We start from the raw sequence: 25,288 nt of genomic DNA on the forward strand, positions 1-25,288 counted from the left end.
AGCCCTCTAAATCTGCTCAATTCTTTTGTATTTACAATCTAATATTTAAAGTTTAATTTTTATATAAATGTATAAACTTAACATGTCGGCATTTTTAATGTGATATTGAAGATTTGGGTGAAATGAGTGTAAAGATGCAAAATTTAGGTGTTAAGACATAAATTTTTCAACTAGTGGTATCAGAGATGTTCTGAATTTGTGTCTATTCTTGTTTTTTGGTTGCTCTAATTTATCTGATACCACTTGTTGAAAAATTGTAGCTTGTACTCTTTTCTGGAATTGAAAGGAAAATCGCCTCTGCTCCCGAAAACATAGATAAATTTTGCCGAATCTCATTAAATCTCTTGTCCTTCTGAATTTGTGTTGATTCTTAGTTTCTTTGCTCTTATTTGTCGATAAAGTATATAGAAGTAGGTGCTATATAAGTAAAAAAAAAAAAAAAAAAAAAAAAAAAAAAAAAAAAAAAAAAAAAAATCACAGGAGTGTTGTGACATGCTCGTTTCCCCGCGTCCTTGCCCAGAGATAGAGCAGATTTTCTAGGGTTTCCTCGGCTCAATTCGTATCTGAAATTCTCAATTTTGTACTCTCTTCGTTCCAGATGTCGGCAACGAGGACGCTCAATCCGCTTGCTGCCGCAATTGACCCCGTGCCGCTGCTCGGTGCACGGGGCGGAGGCGGGGACGAGCGCGGATCACGGCCGTCGAGGAGGCCAAGCTTGAGGGGGGCAGCGCGGTTTCTTTGGAGGACAAGAAACCGCCGAATGATGAGGGAGCCGTCGATGCTGGTGAGGGAGACGGCTGCAGAACAGCTGGAGGAGCGTCAGGGCGATTGGGCTTATTCTAGACCAGTGATTATCCTCGACGTCCTGTGGAACATGGCTTTTGTGGTGGTGGCTGTTGGAGTTCTGTTCATGAGCCGGGACGAGCGGCCTACTATGCCGCTGGGGCTGTGGATCGCTGGGTACGCACTGCAGTGCGTGCTTCACATGATATGTGTTTGTGTGGAGTATCGGAGGAGGCGTTCGCCGCGGCAAATGGAATCCGGGCACAGTGGGGATGGGAGCTTGATGGTCGGGAGTCGGTCTACCTCTGATCTAGGCTCTCCAATTGATTTAGAGGGAGGAGTGGGAAGTGGAAATAATGCTTTGGAGGAGGTTCAGGATGAAGACGGTACAAGGTAAAAATTTTCAATTGCTTATTGCTTAAATACATTGATGTATTGATGCTTATATATTTCATTAATCCATTATTGTACGCGGATTTCATTTCTCGCTTTAATTAATTAGATATCAGTAACATTAGTACTAGGATGATTGTAGAGATTTGAGATTCATAGAGCAATTCTGCTTTGCATGATATTTTTTTTCTTCACTTACATCATAATTTCTTCTCATCCTCCTAATAAAGAAATTTTTCTTAAGATCCACTCAATGATTAGCAGGCAATTTTTGCTCTTTACATTTATGAGACTACCAATTGTGATTTCAAAGAAAAGGTAATGAAAGATAATGAATAGTTAGTTTAAATTTCGTATGATTATTTTAATATTATAGTTAGAAAGATGTAATATTTTTTTATATGAATAGTACATTACCTTTGTTTTTATTTCCATTTAAGGATTGATTTTTTTCATTCTTGCAGTTTATAGCCAATTGTAGGATTATTGGAAAAGAATGTTATGATAATATTTGGAGTATTACTTAAAGAATCTCCATTATGGAGCTCTTGAAGGCATCAACCGTTGAAAAATTAAAGGCTTCTTCTTGATGCTATATATGGATAACATGACATTCTTTGTGGAAGAAATGCAAGGCTGCTATCCAATTCACAAGCCGTCATTCCAATAAAAGACATGATTAGATAAATCAATGAATATGAAAAACCCAATTTATAACTCACCACTCCATTTGTGCACATGCCTTCTTTTTATTGGTTTAGGCTTGGAATAATAGAGGCCTTATCTCACACGGTCGATCACATTATATTGCCAAGTAGGGAATTGAACAAGAATAATATTGGCAAAATTTATTTATTGATTTTGGGTGAACCATGAGGGAAACATCTCATAATAATATGTGTAGCGTAGGGATTTAGTATTTACTAAATCAACAAACTAACCCTTTTCCATTTATGACTATTGCATGCTTTCCAAAGCCACTATGTCTTCCTCTTTCAACCCAATGAAGCCCAATCCAAATCCCTCTTTACGAGCATATTAGAGAAGATCACCTTGCTTCCATGAAGGCTAAATAGTTAAAAGTGCTATAACCTTTTTTCCTTATTCTTCTTTTAGTTCCATGTCATGTTAATGAAGCTGCCTTCATATGTCTCTTCAAATATATCAAATGCTAGATCTAATTCTCCTTGGTTATCAAGTTGTAGTTATCTCTGTGGAGGTTATTGCCTAAGTGGTGCCACAGTTCAATAGCATGCTTGTCGCTGTCTAATGACCTCATAGAACCATGGTTGTGTCTAGCTCGAGGCATAGCTATTTATCTAGATGTTATGCCTCAAATTTTCTTTGGTTCAGACATGACGGACCCACCGCGGCACAACTCAAGGTGATAACAAAGCCTTGCTGAAATCTTAGGTAAATTCCTAAGTTGAAATGCTGTTGAAATTTCACGGGCACACCAATAAGTCTATATTAGGTGAAATAAAGCAAAAAAACATTCTAGGATTCATTCTTAGTGCTAAAATGATGATGAACTGCAATGTAGTAAAAACTATAGTGAAAGTTTGCCATTTGATCCTACTGCAAGTGAAAGCTCTGAAACACAAATATGAGGAGAACAGTTAACCACTACAGACATGAGCCATACAAACAATCCCTCATGGTATCTGTTCGAATATATCTTTTCCACTCAACCCAATGGAACCAAATTTCAACTCAAAATCTTTCTTTTTTGTGATCCACACTGCACACAAAATCTGAATTTTTCATGTCCAAGGATTTACCTCACCAACACTAAAGCTTAAAGACCAAGAAAAGATCTTCATCTGTATAAGGAAAGTATCTAATGTTAGTATGTTTACAAATTTGGCAATCTCTTGAACACATGATATTCAATTCTCATCAAATGTCCAGTCATTTGATCATCTATGTGTTATTGTTCGAATAAATCATTAGGCTCTTTCATCTAACCACTATTTGATCTATAGATGATCAAATCATGCAGGAATCTTAAGACGATCAAATTTGACAACATTTTTTCCTACTTAGAAAACTCAACAAAAAAAGTATAGAAGTCACAAAACATTGTAAAATTTGGTTAAAACCCACCACTTTAATCAAGCACAATTAATGATATAAATTTCAGATTAAAATTCAACACATGCAAAAATAATTTCTCCCAAAATTCAATGCTATATAGAATCGAATTTTCTACAGAAGTCTTAAACTTACGAAATGGCTTTGAATTAAAATAGTTTCATAAAATTGCAACAAATTACAAAAGTTAGTTTTATGGTAAGCGCTCATCAAGTTTTATCCACCATATAATTTCTAAATAAAAATTCCATCCATTTTGTTCACAACGAATTTACCATTTTGGATTGCACTCAATCTTCTAAAAATTTTAGTGAATCTGACTTTTATTAGAAAATTCTAAAATGTGGTATTGTTCCTTCGCCACCAATCACAACATTTGATAGAAATACAAAAAAACTGGGCATTTCAGGATTACAAATATTCAAAAAATTTTGAAACTCGAAAACTACCCGAAAAATTCAGTTTGTTGCATCCATGCTCTTTAATTGACATGGATAATATGAACTTCCACAATTTCTCTGATAAAATACATATAATAAATACTCAAATAATCCTCCTCTTATATGTGGTAATACTATAAAAATCTGAAAATTTCCAGTTTTATCCCCACCTCCCCTGCAATGAAACTTGTATCATCAAAAAGTCACAAAGGCTTCCAAACTGAAATTTTAATCCAATTCCCCGTTTTCACTTCAGTAGTGACATAATCCGTGAATATGTTCATAAGTAGAAGCCATATGTATATTGTGCTTATGATTTACATAGGCTAGTATTTATTCCAATATTTGCTCTTGATGAGAGGACTTTGACCAAGCAGTGCTTTTAAAATCTGCTGTTATGTGAAAACCAAGCATACTAATTTGTGACCTAGTCAAATGTGATTATGTTTTTTTTTAAATTTTTTAATTTTTGGTTTGGCACCCAAGTTTTATGGTGCAAAAGCCAACTTTCAACAACAAGCCTTTATCCCACAAAGTGGGGCCGAAAACATGAAACATGAACGCCGAAAACATGAACCCTTTTTCTCCATTGTGTCCTATTGAGCGTCATATTTTTATTTAATTCTAATAAATTAAGATCATCTTTTATACAATATGCCCAAGGCTTTCTAGGTCTACTTCTACTTTTTTTAACATCAATTGAATCTAAGACATCTACTCTCCTAATCAAATCATTAGATGCTCGACATTTCATGTGACCAAACCATCTAAGACAACTCTCTCTAATTTTGTCTGCCACTAGAGCTACACCAACCCTATCACAGATTTATTCAATTCACATTTTGTCTCTAAGTGTAAAGCGACTCATCCACCTAAGCATTCTCATATTGGCAACACTTTTATGCTTCTCTTTGAAGGCCAAAATACTATGCCAAAGAGCCTTGCAGGTCTCACCACCATTTTATAAAATTTTCCTTTCAGTCTAAGCAATACTTTTCTATCACACAATAGACCCGAAGCATTCCTCCACTTCAACTAACCAACTCGAATTCTACTAATAACATCCCCATCTTTATCACCATCACGTTGAACAGTAAACTTGAGACATCTAAAGTGTTTACACCTTTTAATGATTTGATCACTCATAATTACAACTCTGTCGCTAGAGCTACTACTAGTAAAATTACATTCCATGTATTGGTTTTAGTTCTACTCAAATGAAGGCCTTTAGACTCCAGTGTAGATCTCCATAATTCAAGTTTTTCTTGAGCTCTTTCTCTACTCTTATCCACAAGAAGGATATTATCAGTGAAAGATATACACCAAGGTACATTCTCATGTAAATATCCAGTAAGAGCATCCATAACTAGGCAAAAATATATGGGCTTAAAACCGATCTCTGATGTAATCCAACTAACATAGGAAAATAGATGGTCAATCCTTATTATGTTTGAACACAAGTAATAGCTCTGGCATACATTTTCTTATTGACTTGAAAATAAGTCATGTCAACAAGACAGAAGTGTAACTTTGGGTGATCAAATTATAAAATGCGCGAACGTTTTCTTATTGACTTGAAAATAAGTCATGTCAACAACTTTCTTCTCTAGAACTCTCCAAAAGATATTTCTTGAAACCTTTTATTTTTGCTTAAGCTTCCATGGGATTTGATATTATGGTGGACAAAGTGATGTAAAATTGCTGGGCAAGCACCATGCCCACTGACTAAAGTTTTAGCAGGAAAAAATGATATCAAGAGGACAAGAAGAGAGGCCAAATCAGCTGCTATTTTGCTGAATTCTTTTACGTTATTTCTTATAGCAATGTTTCTACACCAAATAGAGTTTCATTGAAAATAAATATTCTTTTTCTTGGAATAAAGATTTGTGGATGTAGTTTTAACCTTCTTTTTTTTATTATTTCTGTTTTAATTCTTCATTTAGTCAATAAGTATCTCTGACTATCCATAGATAGTGTAAGATGTAATCACGTATCTTGCCAAACCCTTATTTTCTACTTGTGTCATTTTTTTGGAGGGTTTGCATATATGTTTACCATGTTTATAATACTCTGTATTTTGAATGCAAGAAGTGTTTGGGTTAGAATTTGTTAATGCAACTAATTTGATATGTAGTATCCTTACATGCAAATAAAATTGAGGTTTGTCAAGCCACAAAATAATTACCTTTTTCTTTATTTAAATTTAAATATGCAACACCTGTGCTAAAACTTGACTGATAATGAAATGATTGAAGTAATCTTTGAAATTTTGTTAAGGCAGAAGTACAATTATTATAAAAAAATATTATTAAGAAAAAGCGTTGAAAGAAGACGATAGTTTTGATAAGATTCTCTTGCGGGTTTAACGAGATTTTCCTGATAGGGCATATTACATGGCAAGATAAGATGGCCTAAGCTGGCTAATCTACTAAGAGGCCTAGCTTGTATACCACTGTTTAAGGCATCTAGTCTCAATACTTTAGTAGGAGTTTCTAGGGCTTAAGGCTGGGAAGAAGGGTATCAATCTTGGTAATAATATTTAAGTAGTTTCTATTTATACCATTCTATCCTGTTCGGTTCATACTAAGATGTTAGTCTAGTAGGAGAGAGTCTCCCAGAGGTGAATATAATATGTCTTTGAGGAGTGCCCCTAAATGTGAAGCCTCTCTCTTTTGGCAATATAAGTTGAGTTGCTTTTATGACAATTCATTTTGAGTTCCTTGGGTGGTAGTAGGAAGACTGGCTTTGAAGATAAAGAGAACTAGAAAGGGTCTATGCTACACAACTGACTTTAGTTGATTCCGTAGATGTTGAACTGGCCTTGATGCATCACCGTGACCCAAAAAAACTCTACCCCTGCTTTGTTGATTTCTAATATTTGACTATTTCAATGAAGGCCTTGAACGGGGGGTTAAAATATCTTCACATGGCGGTAGATGAGAAGAGCCCTTACTAAACTGTCGAACTACAATAGATCAAATGATATGTCATGTTTTCATTCTTTTTGAAAACATTTTGGAAGCCACAATATTAATTTTGTTTTAAGAGCATGTTGGGCATGATGGCTATCCTAATTTATCTATAAACTCGTCTCTTATTACAAAAAGTGGATTTGTCCAAGGTAGTGTCTAACTTCACACTTCTAAATGGTCTCGCTGCCTTGATCTTGTGACTCAGTGGGTTTACACAAGAAGGAATATCATTGTTCTGCGCCTAAACAGTCAAACCTCTTTTTTCCCAGTAACCAACTTTCTCTTAGTCTACTATTTTTTTGTAGGAAAAACTTAGTCTAATTTCACGGACTAACTTTCTCCAAGTCACCCATGCGGCTTTAGTGCTCTTTTTTAACACTAAATCAACCTAATCCTCACAACGCTTGGACTTGTGAGCAGAAAACACTCCAAAAAGAGTAGGGAGAAGTATTGGAAAAAGGAACACTTCACTAAGAAAGAACAATTATAACTCTTGAAAGCTTGAAAGCTTGAATGCTTTTTTACGTGATTAAAAAAGAGGGGATGAGCTCTTATTTATAGCCTCCTCCAAGCCCAAGGGAACATTCTAGAATACATTAAGTTATTCTAGTTTCTAGAGAATTCTACTCTCCTCTCTTATGTACATACATAGCCCTAGAACTTTCTAGGTTACTCTTGAGTTTTCCTTGGAGCTTTTCCATTTAGCATTCTCCGGAATGTGGTGGAATTTTCTAGAGTTTCATGGATATCTCTATATTATGGCATTCTTTAGAGCCTTCTATCCCATGAGGGCCTTGCCAATTTCTAGAATATAGCAGAGTATAACAGTCTCCCCCACTTAAGCTCACAATGCTCTCGTTGCGGCTTCCTCTTGGCACTCAAAACCGCTTCTTTTGTTTGCTCTCGGCCAACTTGGGTTCTTCCTTTCTGGCTGGCAAGTCCATCCTTGGCTCCTGCCTAATCCATTGATCTTTTCCTTTTCTTGGTGGTAGATCCTCCACCACTTCCCTTGGCATGCCTCCTCGAGGCTTCTCTTCTCCATCCGAGTCATGAAGAACAACCAAGTTTCTCCCCTTGTTCTGTCGAATATCCTTCTCGAAAACGATGACCGATAGCATTTTGACTTCATGCTTGTTAATCATCGTTATCGGTACTAAGCAAGCTTGATTTTCTTCCATGATGCACATGCTATTTGCAAAAGACATTGTGGGAAGGCTCTTGCTTGATCCAAGAAGTTCATCCCTAAAACTACACAAAAATCATCCATTGGAATGATAGAGAAGTCTAAAGTATCTGACCATGTTCCAATATTGGCCTTTACTCCTCTGACTATTTTGTGGACTGACCTAGCTGCTAAATTGACGATCTTGATGGAGCCTCCTTCTTCAGTTATTTGCAAACCTAACATTTTTTCTTCTTCCACGGAGATGAAGTTGTGAGAAGCGCCCGTATCCATCATTGCCTTAGTGGTCTTCTCTCCTATTATCATCTTTGCAAAGAGTAACCCCTTTGTTTAGGGTTTTGTTGGGTCTTGCGTCTCATTCAACAGTTGTATAGATTCAACTTGTGTTGTCATATCACTTACCTCTTCCTCTTGATGAATTGCAAGGAGAGAGTTCAAAGCCTTCTTTTGAGGACAATCTCTCGCCCAATAAGATCCTTCACAAAGGAAGCATTTGTTATGTGATTTGGTTGTCATTTCTAGGCTTCCATTTGTCTTTCGCCTTGGATGTAGTCGATTCGTGACGAGTCTCCTCCTTATGTTGATTCTTGTCTTCCCTATCTTTGACATGGACACCCTTCTTATCTTTTGACTTTGCAGACTTTTTTGTATAGTTGACCAAGCATTCTGTAATGACGATGAAAGTAGTGAGATCTTATGCTCCACGCCTCCTAAGCTTTGTCTTCGCCCATCGTTGGCGTCTATCCATGAAGTTGAATAAAGCATTCTTGTCTGACATGTGGGCAATTTCAAGAACCAGGCTAGTAAACTTTGTAATATATTCCCGAATCGAACGCTCTTGCTTGAGCCTTTGCAATCGGGTTTTAGCCTCATCCTCCACGTTCTCAAGGTAGAATTGTCTCTTTAGCTCTCTCTTGAAGTTATTGAAGATAGATATGGTGCACATACCTTTCTCAATATCTCCACGCCTTTTTCTCCACCATAGCATAGCATTGTCCAAGAGATAAAGAGCTGCAAATTGAATTCTTGCATCTTCCTCAGTGATCCCCATCGCTCCGAAATATTGTTGAAGTCTTCACAAGAAGTTATCAACTTTGTGTCAAGAGCTCCTCCAAGGCTCTCTAGTTTTAGAACTTCGGTCCTCTTGGCTTCGAGAGTATGGTGACTGGTGGGTGTCACTAGTGGTGACCTCTTCCATAGCGAAATCCCCAAGCATTTCCTTTAAACTAGCACTTATATCGCTCATCTCCTCTTCATGGGCTCTTTGTACTTCTGGGAGCTCCCCTATCAATTCCTCCCACATCTTAGCCATTTGGTTTTTTAAGGATTCCTCTGATTGGAGCATCATACCTCTGATCGTTGAATGGATGGTGATGTCCTCCTCCTCGAGTCCATACCCTTTTGGCCAAGATTTTCTATCCCGGCCTCTATGCCATTCATCGCATCCTTCACCCGACCAAGGCGTGAATCAAAGCATGCATGATCTCCTTGGACCTTCCATGTGGCTTGGATGCAGTTGGATCTCTTTGATCCTGACGACCTCGTTCTTATTGAGATGTTTCCACATTAGTGTCTTCAAACTCTATTACGTGCTCTTTAACGCTTTTTGTCATACCTTCAAAACCAATGTTCTGATACCAATTGTCATGGACTTTCTCCAAGTCACTTGTTTGGCTTTAGCGCTCTTATTTAATACTAAATCAGTCTAATCCTCACAACGCTTGAACTTGCGAACACAAACCACTCTAAGAAGAGTAGGGAGAAGTATTGGAGAAAAGAACATTTCACTAAGTAAAAAAAAATTATAACTCTTGAAAGCTTGGATTCTTTTTTAGTGGGGGGGGGGTGTGGGGGCTCTTATTTATAGCATCCTCCAAACCCAATGGAACATTCTAGAATACATTAGATTATTCTAGTTTCTAGAGTGTTTTACACTCCTCTCTCTTATATATATAATGGCCCTAGAACTTTCTAGGTTGCTCTCGAGTTTTCCTTGGAGCTTTTCTATTTAGCATTCTCCATAATGTGGTAGAATCTTCTAGAGTCTCATGGATGCATCTCTATATTCCGACATTCTCTATAATCTTCCATCCCATGAGTGTCTTGTTAATTTCTAGAATATGGCGGAGCATGACATTAAGCTTCAATTTACATTCATCATATTTTCAAATGGAAAGACTTATTAAAAATTTTCAATCCATACCAGTAACTTGGTACGATTTCTAGTCATTTGAACTAAAGCATGGCACTAACTTCTTATTTATTACATTTTCATCTCAGCAGTCGTCACTAGTTGCGAAGGCAGTTGGTTTGGGGGTAGGGTACATTGGTACAATACTAAAGGTCCTTGAACCTTCAAGCAAGTCTTTTTTTGGGCAGCTATTCACCATTGTATCTCGCTAATAATGCCTCCTATGTTTTCATTGTTGAGATCTATTTTCCCCTCAGAAATTTCTTGGGTAATCAGCTCTCATGCTGCAAATAGCCAAGCATTCCGTGTCTTGTCACTTCCTTTCCTCGTGGGGCTATAAGTACACTAGTACATGAATTAAGGGTTGAAGGAAGAGGCCAGGCGTTGGCGATATAACAACTGAATTGACAGATTACGGAGCGATTCGTATTCCTCCTACTAGGTTGAGCTTTTTCTAAGATTGGAGCTACAAAACTAGTGGCCATTAGGGAGAACTGTGATTCAGAAGCAAGCAACTCCTAAGCTTCATATTTAGGTGGAGCTTTGACTTATTATAAGATAATAAGTAGTGGCTATGGTCGAAGTCAGAGAAAAAATAGAGGAGATGCCATAGTCATAGGCCATTGACTATTTATTCCAGCAAAGTCCTTCTCTCCGTCAAAGGGACTCATTCTATTTTACCTTATACTTTTTAAATTGTAGCATTTATTAAATTTTTAATTTTACAAGATGACTTCGTTTTTAATAACAAAACTATTATGATGCATTGTATGATTAGATGCAAATAAATTTGATGTTTTATTGATGGCTTGTTACTAGATATTTAACCGCTTGCACTCTTTTTATATAAAGATGCAGTATTTGAGATAAAACTTAATTGTTAATGAAATAATTGAAGTAATCCATGAAGTTTAACTAGGGATTGGAACACATACAATTAATTTTTTAGTATACGAGTATTTTGAAGTCTCTTTTTGAGTAAGTTGTACCCACACACTAAAACATTTGCATCTTCCCGTTTACATCAATGAATTTACCTTTGTATATATATATATATATATATATCTGTGTGTGTGTGTGTCCCTTTAGTGTGAGTCCCTCGGGTCGGGGGTTTGATCCCTGCGTATGATCGAATTGCACACCTTTCTGAAAGGGGGGTCCACCCCTCGCTTAGATTTTGGGGTTGATCGACGATCAAACTTTTTTTTAAATATATATACTTCACATACACTGAAACCTATCGCTGTGACAACTGCTGTCTTTCCTTCTACTGCGGTTCTAATATCTAATCAGACCGAGGATCACATGAGTCTGTCTTCAGATGAAGAATGACAAGTTTACACTTCTCGGCGGAAGAAGAAGGCTGAGGGCACACTCCAACTTGGAAACTTAGTGGATGATACTTTGGTTACTCCTGTCAATGACACTACACTTCAAAGTTTGTTTTCTGGCTCCGCTCCTAAAACTAGAGGAAGAGTCAGGACTAAACTGACTCGTTCCTAGCTACTTGCTTTTTTTTTTGCATGTTTTAAATCTTTTTTTAAGTCTATCTGTAGCTTTTTGTTAGGGTAATACTGTACTTGGTATCGTATGGGTAGGGTGTCTCTATTAGGCCTTCTCATACAACATTTTTGTATCTTTTCTATTTCAATAAAATCAGCCCTCGAGCTTTTCATATATATATATAATTAATTTAAATATGGTAGATATATATATATATATATATATAAAGGAGCATAAAATAGTGATAACTTTTCCAAGAATTATGTTCACACTTGTATTACACTCTATGGAATTTGACATCCTACTAGTACTCAAGAAATTGAAATAGATTTAGTATTAAGCTCCTTTTTTTTTCTTTTATTGTGAAACTTAAACTGAATCAAGAATAAAACTACGCCACTATACAATCTAACATAATGCTAGGGAATAGGAGCTTTCTCTTTTTTAGCCATTGCCTTTGTCATGTTGTTAACCATGGAAATAATAAAATAAAATAAATCAACTAATGAAAATAAAACAAATAAATTGTGCATAGATCATTGTGAATCAACATGAAGATTTCTATCACCTTATCTAAAAAGATCTGTCTGGCTAAGAATGATTGTTTCTACAGTGGCCTGCTCATGTTATACTGCTCTAATCTTTTCTCTCGTTTCTTTTTATGTTATTGATAATGATGGAAGTTTTATGCTGTGTTTTGTTAGATATATCGAGCTGTAACAAGTGCCCACATCAAGTATTGTGCTATTAAAATGAGAACAATAACTTGTGACTGCCGGCAGAATTGGTAATTTGGAGGTTAAGAATATATGTTGGGCTCTGTCAGATGTGACATAAAAGATATTTATATTTTTGGCTTTGGCTTATGGCCCTTGTTTTTCTTTAAGTGATATCCAGTCTGCATAGTGTAAGAGACTTCATTTGCCCGTTTTTGTGGTGAAAATTAAGGGGAAAGCGGGGGGGGGGGGGTGCAATTGTCTCCCTCAAATTCAAATTTTTACTTACATTGGAGGGTCAATTTGGTCTTTAGCCCCTCTTGAAATATTATTTTATCCTTTGTTGCTTTAGCCCCTCCCACATTGGGTCTTGGGTGCAGTTTGCTCCCCTTAAAAAGGTAGTTGGCTCTGCCTATGCTTCCTACCACATGTTCTTCCTTTATATCTGGTTGATCAGACATATTATGAATGGATATAGTTATTTATCTTGTTTTTCCTGAAAGGAGGCTGATCTTTGGAATGATACACTTAAAACTTCTTCGTTTTTCACCAAAGTCTTGTTCCAATTTTGTTGGTGTATACAAAGCAAAAACTAAGTGTCAAATCATATAACTTTTTATGAGTGATGTTTATGTTCAACAGTGCGGTTGCCTTGAAAAATAGCAAAAAGGGGCAACAACGGTACATTAAGCTTCAACTAACACGGTTTTTTGTGAGGGTTTATTTAACACTAGCTCTTTTGATGAATGCTTTGTGTTAAATTTTGAAGAAGCATCTAATTTATGTAGTGAAGGTTTTGGAGAGTGCAAATATTCTAAACGTAATTAGAAGTTGTTTAAATTTTGACAGGGGCTTAACATGGATGCTGAGGTAGGGTTTAATTTGGTTTCTTGACCGATCAGAGGAAGTAGGGCCCATGATTGAAACTTTTTGAACGTTTTCCACCTCTTTTGTAAGCAATATATTGTCTTTCTGTTTACTTATATTAGACAGCATGGAAATCAAGGTCTAACATCGAGTTTGCATCTTTTTATAGTAGTTCTGGAGATGCAAATTAGGAGTGTTCGATTGGAGTAACTTCAGCCTTTGCTTTTTGAAGATGACAATCCTTTTAGCTGGGATATCTGCTAAAATAAGTGAAAGCTAGAATAAATTGAGGAATTATTTAGAAGAGAAGATGCTTCGGATCAGTAGAATAATTGTTAAGTGTAATATAAAACTTTTGTGGGTGTGAAATAAAAAATTTGTGAACATTATTTATGTTGCTTCGACGAGATTGAATTGGGAATAGGGATTCATAGAACATATTCAGAAATACTGGGATAAGTCTAATGATGGTGATGTTTGTGTTGCAGTTTGAAACTAGAGCTTAGTTCCTGTAGCAATCATATGGCTTCATCGCTCTCCATCTACTTTTAGCAATCACTCTAAATCTTCTTAAATTTTAAAATTCGCTTCACAAAATGGTGATTGGGAGGCATGTTAGGGGACTAGCGAGGCAGAAGTGCATCAAAGTGAAGATTAACCAAGATAATGTTCAATAATAATGATGTGGGTGATAAAGTGGAATGCGGAGTGACATGAAGGTTATCGGAACATGGATAAGGAGCATGTGTGAAATGGAAAAGCATTTTTCAAATTATCATGGATGAATGGGAAAAGATGAAAACCACAGCCAAAACATATGTGGCCAAAACAATGGAGAACAATTGAGTCAAGCCAGTGGGTTCCAACATGATTTGGATGCGGATAAAATTGTTATGAAGGCGATCCCATTGGTGGCAATACAAAAGTTAAATGCTGCGGATTTTGATTTCTTTTTCAATGTGGTAGAGATGGATAAATGTTTTTTTCGAAGAATGCTCTCTAGTGATGGATAAGTGTAGAAAGTGATGAGAGGAAAATATTGGATGTGATGTGAAGTTGGAGGCAACACCAGAGTAAAGCAGAAATGTAGAAGCAATAGGAAACTGCACCAAGGTATAGGCATAATGGCGCCTTTGTGAACGAAGAATTCATTAACACCTAGATTTCTAATTTGGCTTTGATAGGGATGTGAATGAGATGTTTGAAACAAGCGGCAATCTAGAAATGGATGAGCAAAGCAATGGCTTTGGTATGATACATCTGGGGCATGAACCATTAGCAGAGGCAGTTAATAATGCAGCAAGGCGAATGCTGTTGGATAAGCATGAATGTAAATACTGAGAGTAGGGGACCGGCGACTAAGAGAGAGAAGACATTGGTACTTATTATTGTACACCATCAGAAAGGGTTTTGTGATGTTGATAACAGTATTAATTTGTTTATTTTGTTTGGGAACCATTTTTATAGATGACATGAGCACTGTTTTTTTTCGTTATGAAATTGTATTACACTGACTAATGTGATAGTCTCCAAGGCGGTAGTTCTCTTTTCTATCAATTTTCGATATGTTATTCATTTTGTGTTTTTTTTGATCAGTGTACCGGATGTGAATTTCTCTAATGTACTGGTTTTTGTTCGTCGTATTTAACATTCAATATTTTCTTAATTTTAAGTTGATGGTTATCCTGTTTTGTTGGCTATTTTCAAAGTTATCTTTGGTTTATTCTATTTTTCTTGACTGATTGTTTCTTTCCTTTGTTCTCCACTCTTTTTATTTATCTTTTTTTTTTATAAGTTTTGACTGCAGCCTAGCAAAACATCTGGAGTCTGCCAACACGATGTTCTCATTCATATGGTGGATCATTGGTTTCTATTGGGTGTCTGCTGGAGGCCAAGTTTTGACTCGTGAAGCTCCTCAACTTTACTGGTGAGAATAGTTTCTTATTCACATTTCAGTTTAAAATAATTATTTTTTCTCTTCACACGCTTCTCTTTTCCTTGTTTTTTTTTGATTTATTATTCTTTTTTAGTCTTCTCTTGCAGGCTCTGCATTGTATTTCTGGCATTTGATGTGTTCTTTGTTATTGTCTGTTTTGCCCTGGCTTGCATCGTTGGCATTGCTGTTTGCTGCTGCTTACCGTGCATCATTGCAATTTTATATGCTGTCGCAGATCAGGTAAGTCTTCTTGTATAAATTTATATGTCTGTACAAGTTCCTATAATATTCTAATTAGAAGACTCGATTCTTATGGCCAGTGTTTTTTCTTGAGGACCATCGCTTACAATCACATCTACAGTTGGGCCTTTCGCCTGTAGAAAGCTAGTTGTTGATCTGTGAAACCCCTAGAGTAACAGTTTAAAAGTAGAAGTTTGAGATGAATAGTGGACCAGTGTTAATAGTTCAAATTGTATTTACAGCTGCAATAGAGATGCTGCAGCAGATCCTCGAGCTTAGTAATCTCAGTGTGCATTATATATATATATATATATATATATATATATAAATATAAAGAAAGGAGCACATGATAAGTACAGGAAAGCGGTAGAAGTTGTCTTGATAAACATAAACAGCTAAATAATAGGGCAAGCTCCCTCCCATGCCGGGGATAAAATTAGATTTGGAACATAGATAGCCAAAAAATTGTAGGAACCCTCATCACTTCAGTTAGCGCTAATGCAATGAATAATCAAACACATGCCAATTCTTGAACCTAAAGACCTTTTGGATGGGACAATGCCCTCAATCAACTTAGGGCGTACAACCAAATCAACTCATTATGTTAAACTATCTTAAATTTAGCACTTTTTTGGAGCAGGAGGGAGCATCAGAAGACGATATCTGCCACTTACCAAAGTTCAAATTTCGAAGAACTTTAGGTTTTGAAAAACTTGGCGAAATATCAAGATCTTCTGGAGGTGTAATGACTGATTGTGGAGATCCTCATCACGAGATTGCTCTTTCATATGAGAATGCAGTAAGTGCTTGTTCCTTTTCCATTAATGGAATACATATCAAAGTCTTAAAGCGTCAATTAAGCCATTAATTTGCAAATGCTCTGGAGTTCTGGGTTGATTTTCACATGATATTTTATATACTATAAAAATGGTTGTTTCTGTCATCTTTTTGTGGATGTGGAGTAAAGAGATTTGCTCTTGTCCAGAAATTTTGTATGTCAATTGGAATGGTAGTTAATGGTTTAAAAGGATTTCATCGTAAGTCTATGCTAAAAAACCAGATAAAAAGGCACTTAAAAAGGATTCATTACTTATATATACTACATATACTCCATGCTCAACATATAATCCCTTTTTTTGTGTTAACTATATGTAAATAAGAACTTTCTATGCTGTTTTGTTCGATATTGACAAATAACAATATTTTCCTCAAACATGCTTCATGAAATTTGAAGTATTGTATTTTGATTTTTGTATATCTGTTTTCATAAATATTTACTACGAAGTTTAAATAAATTTTTAATTATTCTTGCATTATATTACATATACTCCATGTTCAACATATAATCTTGTGCTATTTTGTTCGATAATGACAAAAAACAATATTTTCCTTAGACAATCTTCATGGAATTTGAAGTATTGTATTTTTATATTTGTCTATCTGTTTTCATAAATATGTACTACAAAGTTTAAATAAATTTTTAATTATTCTGGCATTATATATTAGTAATAAATGAGGTCAGAATCTTTAAATGACCCCCTTGGGATAAGAGAAAGCTAAAGGGACAGATTTGGGGTGGGGATCCGACTGTATGCGTGTTGACAAATTCATTCTTGTAGACACCCCATCCACACTTTTGAGTCCCAATACAACTCCTAACGGAAATAGGAGATTTTGGATGAATGACTTATGCTGTTTGTCTTCTTACATTAAGCCGTAGGCTATGTAGATTTAATTTCACAACCATGATATGGAACTAGCTACTACAGGGTACATGTGAGATAAATTATACTACGAGCGAGAATTAAGCAGCTATTAAACTTGTGAAATAAGATTAATATGGTAGTGCTATATTCAATTCATTCAAGTTTTTAATTTCATGTGTAAAGTAAAACTACACATCATGTGTAAAGCATAACTACACATTGATTTTGGCCCAATTTTCTTCACTTGGTGTTCACATAGATTTTGTTGGCCCGTTGAGTTTTTGGTTCCTCGTTTTATAAAAACATTTTCAGTTTAAATCTAAAATTTTTGCATTAAACTTTACCTGAATTCATCCAATAATTTCCTTTAGCTTCAAACCCATTTCAACACTTGTTGAGAGGAGAATGAATCAACAAATAAACCTTGAGGAATTTTCATGATAGCCACACCGAGTTGCTGTAATTTAGATGACTGTCTATAGAAATTCTCCAAGCATTGTCCAACTGCTGGACTTAGAAGTGTGCGACTGCCTGGAGCATTCTCAGGTCGGGTGAGTGCTTTGGGAGTAACTTAAACTTTTTTTTTACTTGATGAAAATTTTGATGCCCCACTAGTTTGATGTAGCCCAATCACTGATTCCTTATTGAAGGTGCCATTTATTGGTGAATATCATCCCCTTGTAGCGATCAATTCTCATTTGTACTTCTTAAGATACAGTTGTTTCTGTGAGGGACGCCATCCCATTTTTTGTGTAAGAAAATTTAGCATATTCATTGTTCCAGAGCATATTACATATTTGAGCGGTTGTAGCTAAAGGACGAGCGCCGGTCTTAAAAAAAGTCTTAAAAAATCTCCTGGCATCATCAATTTATTTGACTTAAAAGCATGTGTTGGCCAAGAACATGGTATTGTCAGATGAATGCCTTGGGAGCAAATTATAGTTATTTTTTTTAATCAAAATTTTGTATGCTCCATGCCCATCCATTAAATCCTCGTCGAAGGTCTCATATACTGGTGAATATCATCCCCTTATAAAGATTGACTTTTCTCTGCACTACATAATATTGTGAGGGGCTTTGAGTAGTCTTTTCATCCCATCTCTACCTTGTATGGGTAACGTGAGCATGCTCATTGTGTAAGAACACGCCACTAATCCAGTCCTCATTATCTTGTGTATGAGTTCTGATGATATCTTGAGTAGATTAACCAAAACCCATATGCTATTTTTTAGGTTCAACGTCGGATCATCTGTAGGTAAAGATGAAAATGTATCATCCATATTGAATATGGGATTAATGTTTGTATGATACTTTGGTACAATGAATAAATAAGTTTGATCTTTGCATAATTTCTCTTCTTCAAAAGCTAAGAAAATAATATATCATCAAATTATCAACGTCATTTTGGAGGATATGCTAGTTGCAAGTAATTAATCAGAACTATTTAGTTTGACACCTTCATTAGATGTATAAAAACTATATAATAGTCAATTTTTATAAAAAATATTTAATAATACAAAAAAAATTGTAAAATTTATTTAAAATATGAATATTTGGAGATTATGTACTAACTTTGAGGAATCTTCAACTCATGTCAGACATGTGGGCCATCGCCATCATAATTTGGTTGTTATACATCTCTTGCTACTTTTTGTGATGTTGATAAGATGACCTAAATCATGAATCTCTTCTACTCGTGAATGGTCTTGTGAATTGGACTGTGAGTGAACTAATGCACCCACGATCATCTCCAACGTTGCATGATTAATAACCGTACAAGTTAATAATTGAACAAGTTGAATATTTTTTAAAGCATTGATATTAATTGTATCATGTTTGATATAGTCAAAATTATTTATTTATGTTCACAAGCAAGTTATTTATTGTTCAATATGAATTTATTGAAGCATTGATATTAAACTTGTTGATGCCTCATATTTTATTCATATAATTTTTTAAATATGGCTTATTTAATATTACTATTACCATATTGTATATTATTTTATCAGGCTTGGTTACTTTTTACCTCTTTTTTTATATTTCACATATCGTTTTACACTTTCATCATTTTCAATCTCTACACTCGACTCACCAAAGGTTGCAAGTGTTATAGGATTACACTGAGAATTATGGTACGACGTGTGCACATATTTCTCTCCAAACTTCCTTGCAATTGACATGTCAGTTAGCGTATCTTGTGAATGCTTCATCTTAGCCCTCGGAGCATTTTCTCTAATACCCCTATGTAAGAATCGAGATGCACTTGCATGAGAATTGGTAGTAAGTGTAGCTTCTTCTCATCAACTGGCCTATAGTAGATGCATTCTTTTAGAGCCTAATGCATCTTCTCCAACGCACCATCGGCTTGTCACAGATTATTGCCCTTGTGTCTTCATTTCATCCCTGCTTTTTGGACATCAATATCATCTTCAAGGCTTTCACATTTCTTCCCATCCTCAATTCTCTTCAATGCTATTGTTATCGTATTTAGTTGATGCTTGTTTAATTGGTGTTGAAATGTTAAATATTAATTTCAAATATGTTGAATTAGTTGTTCATTTAGACCGATAAAATCAGTTGTTAGCATGATTATCATTTAGAAATTCATTTAATACTCATTTGCTTATGTACTTGTCTGATTAATTTATGCAACTTAAGTGTAAGCCAAGTTCGATCATAATTTATTAGAAATAAGTATGAAGATATATCTGAAAGCTTGATTCAATCTCGTATTAATCTCGAATAATTTGTATATATGACCGATTCAAGTTTAATCCATAATATGCTTCGATTGACTTGACTTCATCATATAGCTTTAGCTGTGCATTATTGGTGCTTTGTTGACAAACACCATTATTATGTGGTGTCTTAACATAAAACTATATTACACGTGTCTTCATCTTTGACATATATTGCAAATCGTCCCATCATCAATTGGGAATTTACATAATAAATTTAACTTACAATGTTGTTTGCATTATATTGTTTTAAATATTTTTCTATGAAGCTTAGATAACTTGCATTAACTTAACGCCAATTTACCATTAAATTCCTCTTATTGTATGTTGGGAAAAATTTGTCTATCATTTCTAGCTCTTTGCTAGCAAGAAATGTTTGCTCTTTTCTTATTAAATTGATTTTTGGAAAAGATCATTCAATACACTCTTACATCTTGCTTGTTTTGATGGGACCTTAAATTTCGGGACTTCTGAAATATTATTAAATGTATACTGACTTAGATTTAGAGACTTGATTTTTATATAGAATACTAGCTTAATGGGAAAAAAAAGAAGCAAAAGCTAATCATTTTTATCTACTTAACCTTATTACCCTTGGTTTTCTCTTATTTGAATTGAATATATATGAATGAGACTATATTCCAGGATCTTTTATTTTTCTTTCCATATCATATTCAAATTATAATAAATATCTTATGCGTCGATGGGTCATAATGTTGATCCACTATTGATTCTTAATGTTCGGGTCATGTCTAAATCCTATTAACAGAACCGTCAATTGACACAGAAAGACCCAATTACTACTGCAGTTTTTCCTTCATTTTGCTTTCCCTCTTCGTCTGATACATGAATCACCTCTCCTCTCATTTCTGCTAGCCAATTTCCTCCAACAATCTCCAGAAATTTTTGCCTCCTTCAGGGATTTTCTATGCTGAACCCATGCTTCTAAGTCAAGTCAGGGTGGATGTAGGATTTGTTATCGAGCGTTCACTTCTTCTACAAAGTGTCAATCATAACAATTGTATGACGGCTTTTATCGCTTCCATTTCTCCTATTATTTTTCTTCTTCGTGCAGATGAAGTTAGTGGCTTTACCTTATGGAAAACAATCTAACCCTCGAACAAGAGAAAGTTCTGAGGATGAGGTATTTTTGTTGTAAGAATTTTTTTGTTTTTCAAATTGAAGCAAAAAAAATAACAGCTTTTATAATAATAGATTATTTAACATCATCAGTAAAATGGACCTTTTTGAAGACTAGAACTTGATTTGGGGATCATAATGTTGTCTCGCAAGGTATTACAGGCCTAATCGGAAAATGTTTAAAACCAGACGTAGAGGAGCCAGACCTACTGGACTGAAGATATTTACCCTAAATTTTCCTTGAACGGCTATGGCATCTATTCATGCTTTTATCCAGTTAAAGTTCTGGAAATACTTTAGCACTTTCTCTTCCCCAGTTTTTTTATTTTTCAAAAATTCATTTAGGGGAAGCTATAATTGATAATGAAGCTGTGATTTAGCAACTTGAGCTAAATGACTTATGCTACAAGAAGATTTGATTCTGCAAAACAAAATTTAACAAGGCTTGTTTGATGTAGGGATCTCTAGTTCGTGAAATTCCTTTCCTTCCTTTAATTGAGTTATCATTCCACACGAGCACTAAACTTTTCAATAAATCTGCTAAGATGGACTACAGACAGCCTAGGTGGAACTCTCCATTTAGTTAAAGTTAAACCAATCCTACTTTTGCAACAGAAATAAGTTATATTTCTTGCATTTCCCTTCTGGTTTCTGTAATGTAAGATCGTGTATTTTGCTTACATTGCGTATTTTTTTTTCCTACAGCTCTTTAATTTTTTTTTTCCCTTTTTTTTCCATCCTGAGTAATGTAGGAGTGCTGCATCTGCCTGTCTGCATATGATGATGGGGCTGAACTGCGTCAACTTCCTTGTGGTCATCATTTCCATTGTTGTTGCATCGACAAATGGCTTCGCATAAATGCCACCTGTCCTCTCTGCAAATATAACATTATAAAGAGCAGCAACAGACCGAGGGAAGAAGTATAGAAGGCATACTATGCTGTCTCTTTTCCCACTTTTGCCCGGCTGCTGCTGCTGCTGGAATTATTGGCTCCTTTCATCCTTGCTCTTCTTTCTGTACGCATTTTTGTCATTAGGCATATGTTTTTGATTTCAGCCGTGGCTTTTTACTCTAGTTTCTGGTCTCTTATATTTGGGTTTCATTTCCATCTTTAAATCGCTGTTTCATTGGAATTATATGAAAGGAAATCGCTGAGTTAAAGATAAAAATCTTTCTCATCGAGATTTAAATGCCTTGGAGTCATGTTGATAATTTGTAGTTTCTGTCCTTTGGTTTGAGTAGAAGTTAAATGATGTTTAGAATGGTTGGTCAGCTTCATCTTTGGAAAGCTATTATTATTATTATTCCTTTTTAAATGGTGAGAAAGTAGTAGCAGAAGTTGTCCTTCTTTTTCCAGACCAACATTTCCAGGCCATATTTATGACTTCTTTTCTTTCTTTGTTTATTGTTATTATTATTATTTTTTGGGCATCTTTCTTTTGCTAGCCTCTCTTATCCTACTGTGCAAACAACATATTTTGGGCAGATGACCTCAATAGTACCCAAAAATTTTTAGAACGTTTTTAACTGTGAGAAAGTACTATGTTTTCACATTCGGAATGATACTTATCATGTTCTTATTACTTATTGTATTTTTCTTTTTTTTTTTCTTCTTTTTTATTATTTTTTTTTTAGTGCTTGGGGTGGTAACATTTCTTTTCATCTCAAGTGACCAAACAAACCAATCATTTTGGAGCTATGGAAGTAGTTGAATTGGTGAAATTTGTTTAGGCTGTTATCATTTCTCTTGGCTGGAACCTGTATATATATACCCACACATATACATGCATGAGCGTTTCGTGGCCTGTTGGTAGAGCAGTATCTCTCATGGTCGTAAATCATCTTAGGTCATGTGTTCAACTCTACCCGTTTGTAGGGTGTGACACTCGAATACTTAACATACTTAGGAATGATTGGGGATCGTCTGATAGATTCCGGCCATTCTTTTTTGAAAAAAGAAAAAATACTTATATACACACATGTATGTATATCTATATATATACATACATCAATATGTATCTGTGTGTGATTTTAAACGTGTTTTTCATAAATGATGAATACAATACATCTGAATAAATGCAAGAAAATTATTGGTAAATGAAGGCAAGATTATAGTTGGCTACAAGAATGTTTAGAAAAATTAATATTTATATCCAACTTACATGGCAATGTTTATAAAATTTAAGAAACATTATATGTATAATGCAAGAAAATTATTAGTGCAAGAAAATTATTAGTAAATGAAGGCAAGAATAAGTTGGCTACAAGAATGTTTAGAAAAATTAATATTTACATCCAACTTACATGGCAATGTTTATGAAAATTAAGAAATATAATATGTATAATGCAACATATTTAAGTAAAAAATATTTGTCAACATACAATTAATGAGAAATTGAACACGAACAAAGTGGTCCAAACCGCAAAAATCAAGCTCGTTGGCATAAAACCTTCTTGTTTATTCACTATTCTAGTGCCAAACCTTCTTATTTTTTATGGAGTAATCTGTTTGTCCATCATTGTATACTTCTATTTCTGAATAAGACTTCCAGATCTTGTGAATGACTAGGAGAAGAGATGATCCATAAAAGCAGGAGACACGATAAAGACAGACAGACGAGAAAGAATGTGGAGAATTTTTGTGCGACAAGCCTCACTAGGATAGGTTAAGCACATACATCCGAACAAAATTGAACTGAAATGATTTGGGCCAAATATTCACGAAAGAATACCTACGAAAGCTACACACAACCGGAAATTCAGGTGTGTTTGTTTGTTCTGGGGTCTAGAGTGCTCTCAAAGGGACGCATTCCACTTGATTAATTACATCTTCGGGATTGCCTAGAAACACTCTTGATCCAGGGAGTTTTGCTTATATTAGAAGTGACAACAAACACATGACTATTAAAGATTAGTTAATTTGCAGAGGAATGTTCTGATGCTTTCAAAGCTCCAGCTAAGCAACGAGGTGGAGAGTGATTCTCTTGCGGTCCGACGTGGGTAGCAGACTCATTGACCTATGGAGCCAACAAAATAACAGAATAATCATGAAGGGGAATGTCAATACATCAAAGCACATCTATGTTTTAAGGACAGAAGACAAATCATCGTATCTCAAATGGACAACAACTCATCAGTAATCAAGTCGTCGAGATGATATCAACAATAGCAAGAGGAGCGACATGACTCAAAGTGTGTAGTGGAAGGAAGGAAGGAGTAATCCCTAAACAGGTAGATGTGGATTGGTCAGGGAACCACAAACCTGTCATCCCAAGCTCTTAAGACCCAAAGTCTATCTGGTCGTGAAGATAGTCGACCCAACACGCCTAGAGATTCCCGATCAGTAATCTGTGAATTGCGTCGTCTGTGGAAACTTCAGTAGCCCTAAAGTCAAAGGAATGAAATTCTATCTCATGACTATCAAATAAAGCTCCAATGGGTGAGAATTATACCTGTCGAAGTGGTAAGCATTCCGCTGGAAAGAGGAGAAATGGGAGGTTTAGCTGTAAAGCCGGAAACGCTCCTAACAATAGAACTTACACCTTGTCTGGATCAGGAAGGCCACTAACGACCTATGCGCACTAGACAACCGCCTAAGTAGAAATTTATGTTGAGTCGGTCAGGTTGAAGAAGCATGGGGGCTTCTTCTCTAGACATGCAGAATGATGCAACTAACTATTCAAGTACTAATGTGGAGGCCCCATTAGTATCACTTGGATGAGAGCCATGCTATGCAATGCGTTTAAAATTCAGTTCGAAGTTCATGCAGGAAAATAAAAGCAAGTTTTTAAAAGTCCCGATAATTTTAATCATAAAATTTTGATTATCTTAACTTTTATTATTAGAATTTTGAGTATAAATTATATAATTTTAAGGTCATTAATGAGTCTAGCTTATAATTTTCATAACATCCTAGATTAACCATAAATAAACAAGAGAAAATAATTCAAGCATGCAAACATGCAAAGAAGAAAGTAAACAAGCCAAAAAATAATGAAAAGCCGGTGCCACAAGGCCGACATTATATCCTAGAAACGAAAAAGATGGTCAGACACCGCAGAAGTACACAAATAGTCCTAATTCTATACATAAATGGGATTTAGAATTAAGGTATGGGATAAGGAGCCTGCTGCTCTTGATCCCCATCACATGGTTTCGTTCGCTTGACGCCTCAGAATCATGCACGTTCCTTATTTCTAATACAAGACTCTAGGACTCTAAAAGTACAGAGAAAAATGAGAAAAAAAAACTCGATTTGCATGAAAACAGTGTTAGCAGGAAAACCCAACAAACATGCAACGTATAATGAGCCGTGTCTTTTTATCGAAGAAACTAAATGACACTTTTAAGAAAAAAGTTAATAGAAATCATCACATGCTCCCCCCT

General features: G+C 35.4%; 1 protein-coding gene across 2 annotated transcripts; it reads left to right on the plus strand.

Moving 5' to 3' along the window:
• Window positions 1-465: 465 nt before the first annotated feature.
• Window positions 466-22,324, plus strand: LOC110019723 (E3 ubiquitin-protein ligase At1g12760-like). 2 transcript variants are annotated; one of them, XM_020717511.1, is made up of 5 exons: window positions 466-1,176; window positions 14,938-15,069; window positions 15,186-15,318; window positions 15,959-16,117; window positions 21,655-22,324. In XM_020717511.1, exons 1-5 carry the CDS (start codon window positions 599-601, stop codon window positions 21,826-21,828), a joined length of 1,176 nt encoding a protein of 391 aa, XP_020573170.1. In that variant the 5' UTR covers window positions 466-598; the 3' UTR covers window positions 21,829-22,324. The 2 variants fall into 2 exon arrangements, with proteins under 2 accessions (XP_020573170.1, XP_020573171.1); XM_020717512.1 differs by having other exon boundaries at window positions 14,950-15,069.
• The last annotated feature ends 2,964 nt before the right edge of the window (window positions 22,325-25,288 follow it).

Source organism: Phalaenopsis equestris, unplaced genomic scaffold (genome assembly GCF_001263595.1).
Source record: "Phalaenopsis equestris unplaced genomic scaffold, ASM126359v1 Scaffold000074, whole genome shotgun sequence".
Taxonomy (NCBI): Eukaryota; Viridiplantae; Streptophyta; class Magnoliopsida; order Asparagales; family Orchidaceae; genus Phalaenopsis; species Phalaenopsis equestris.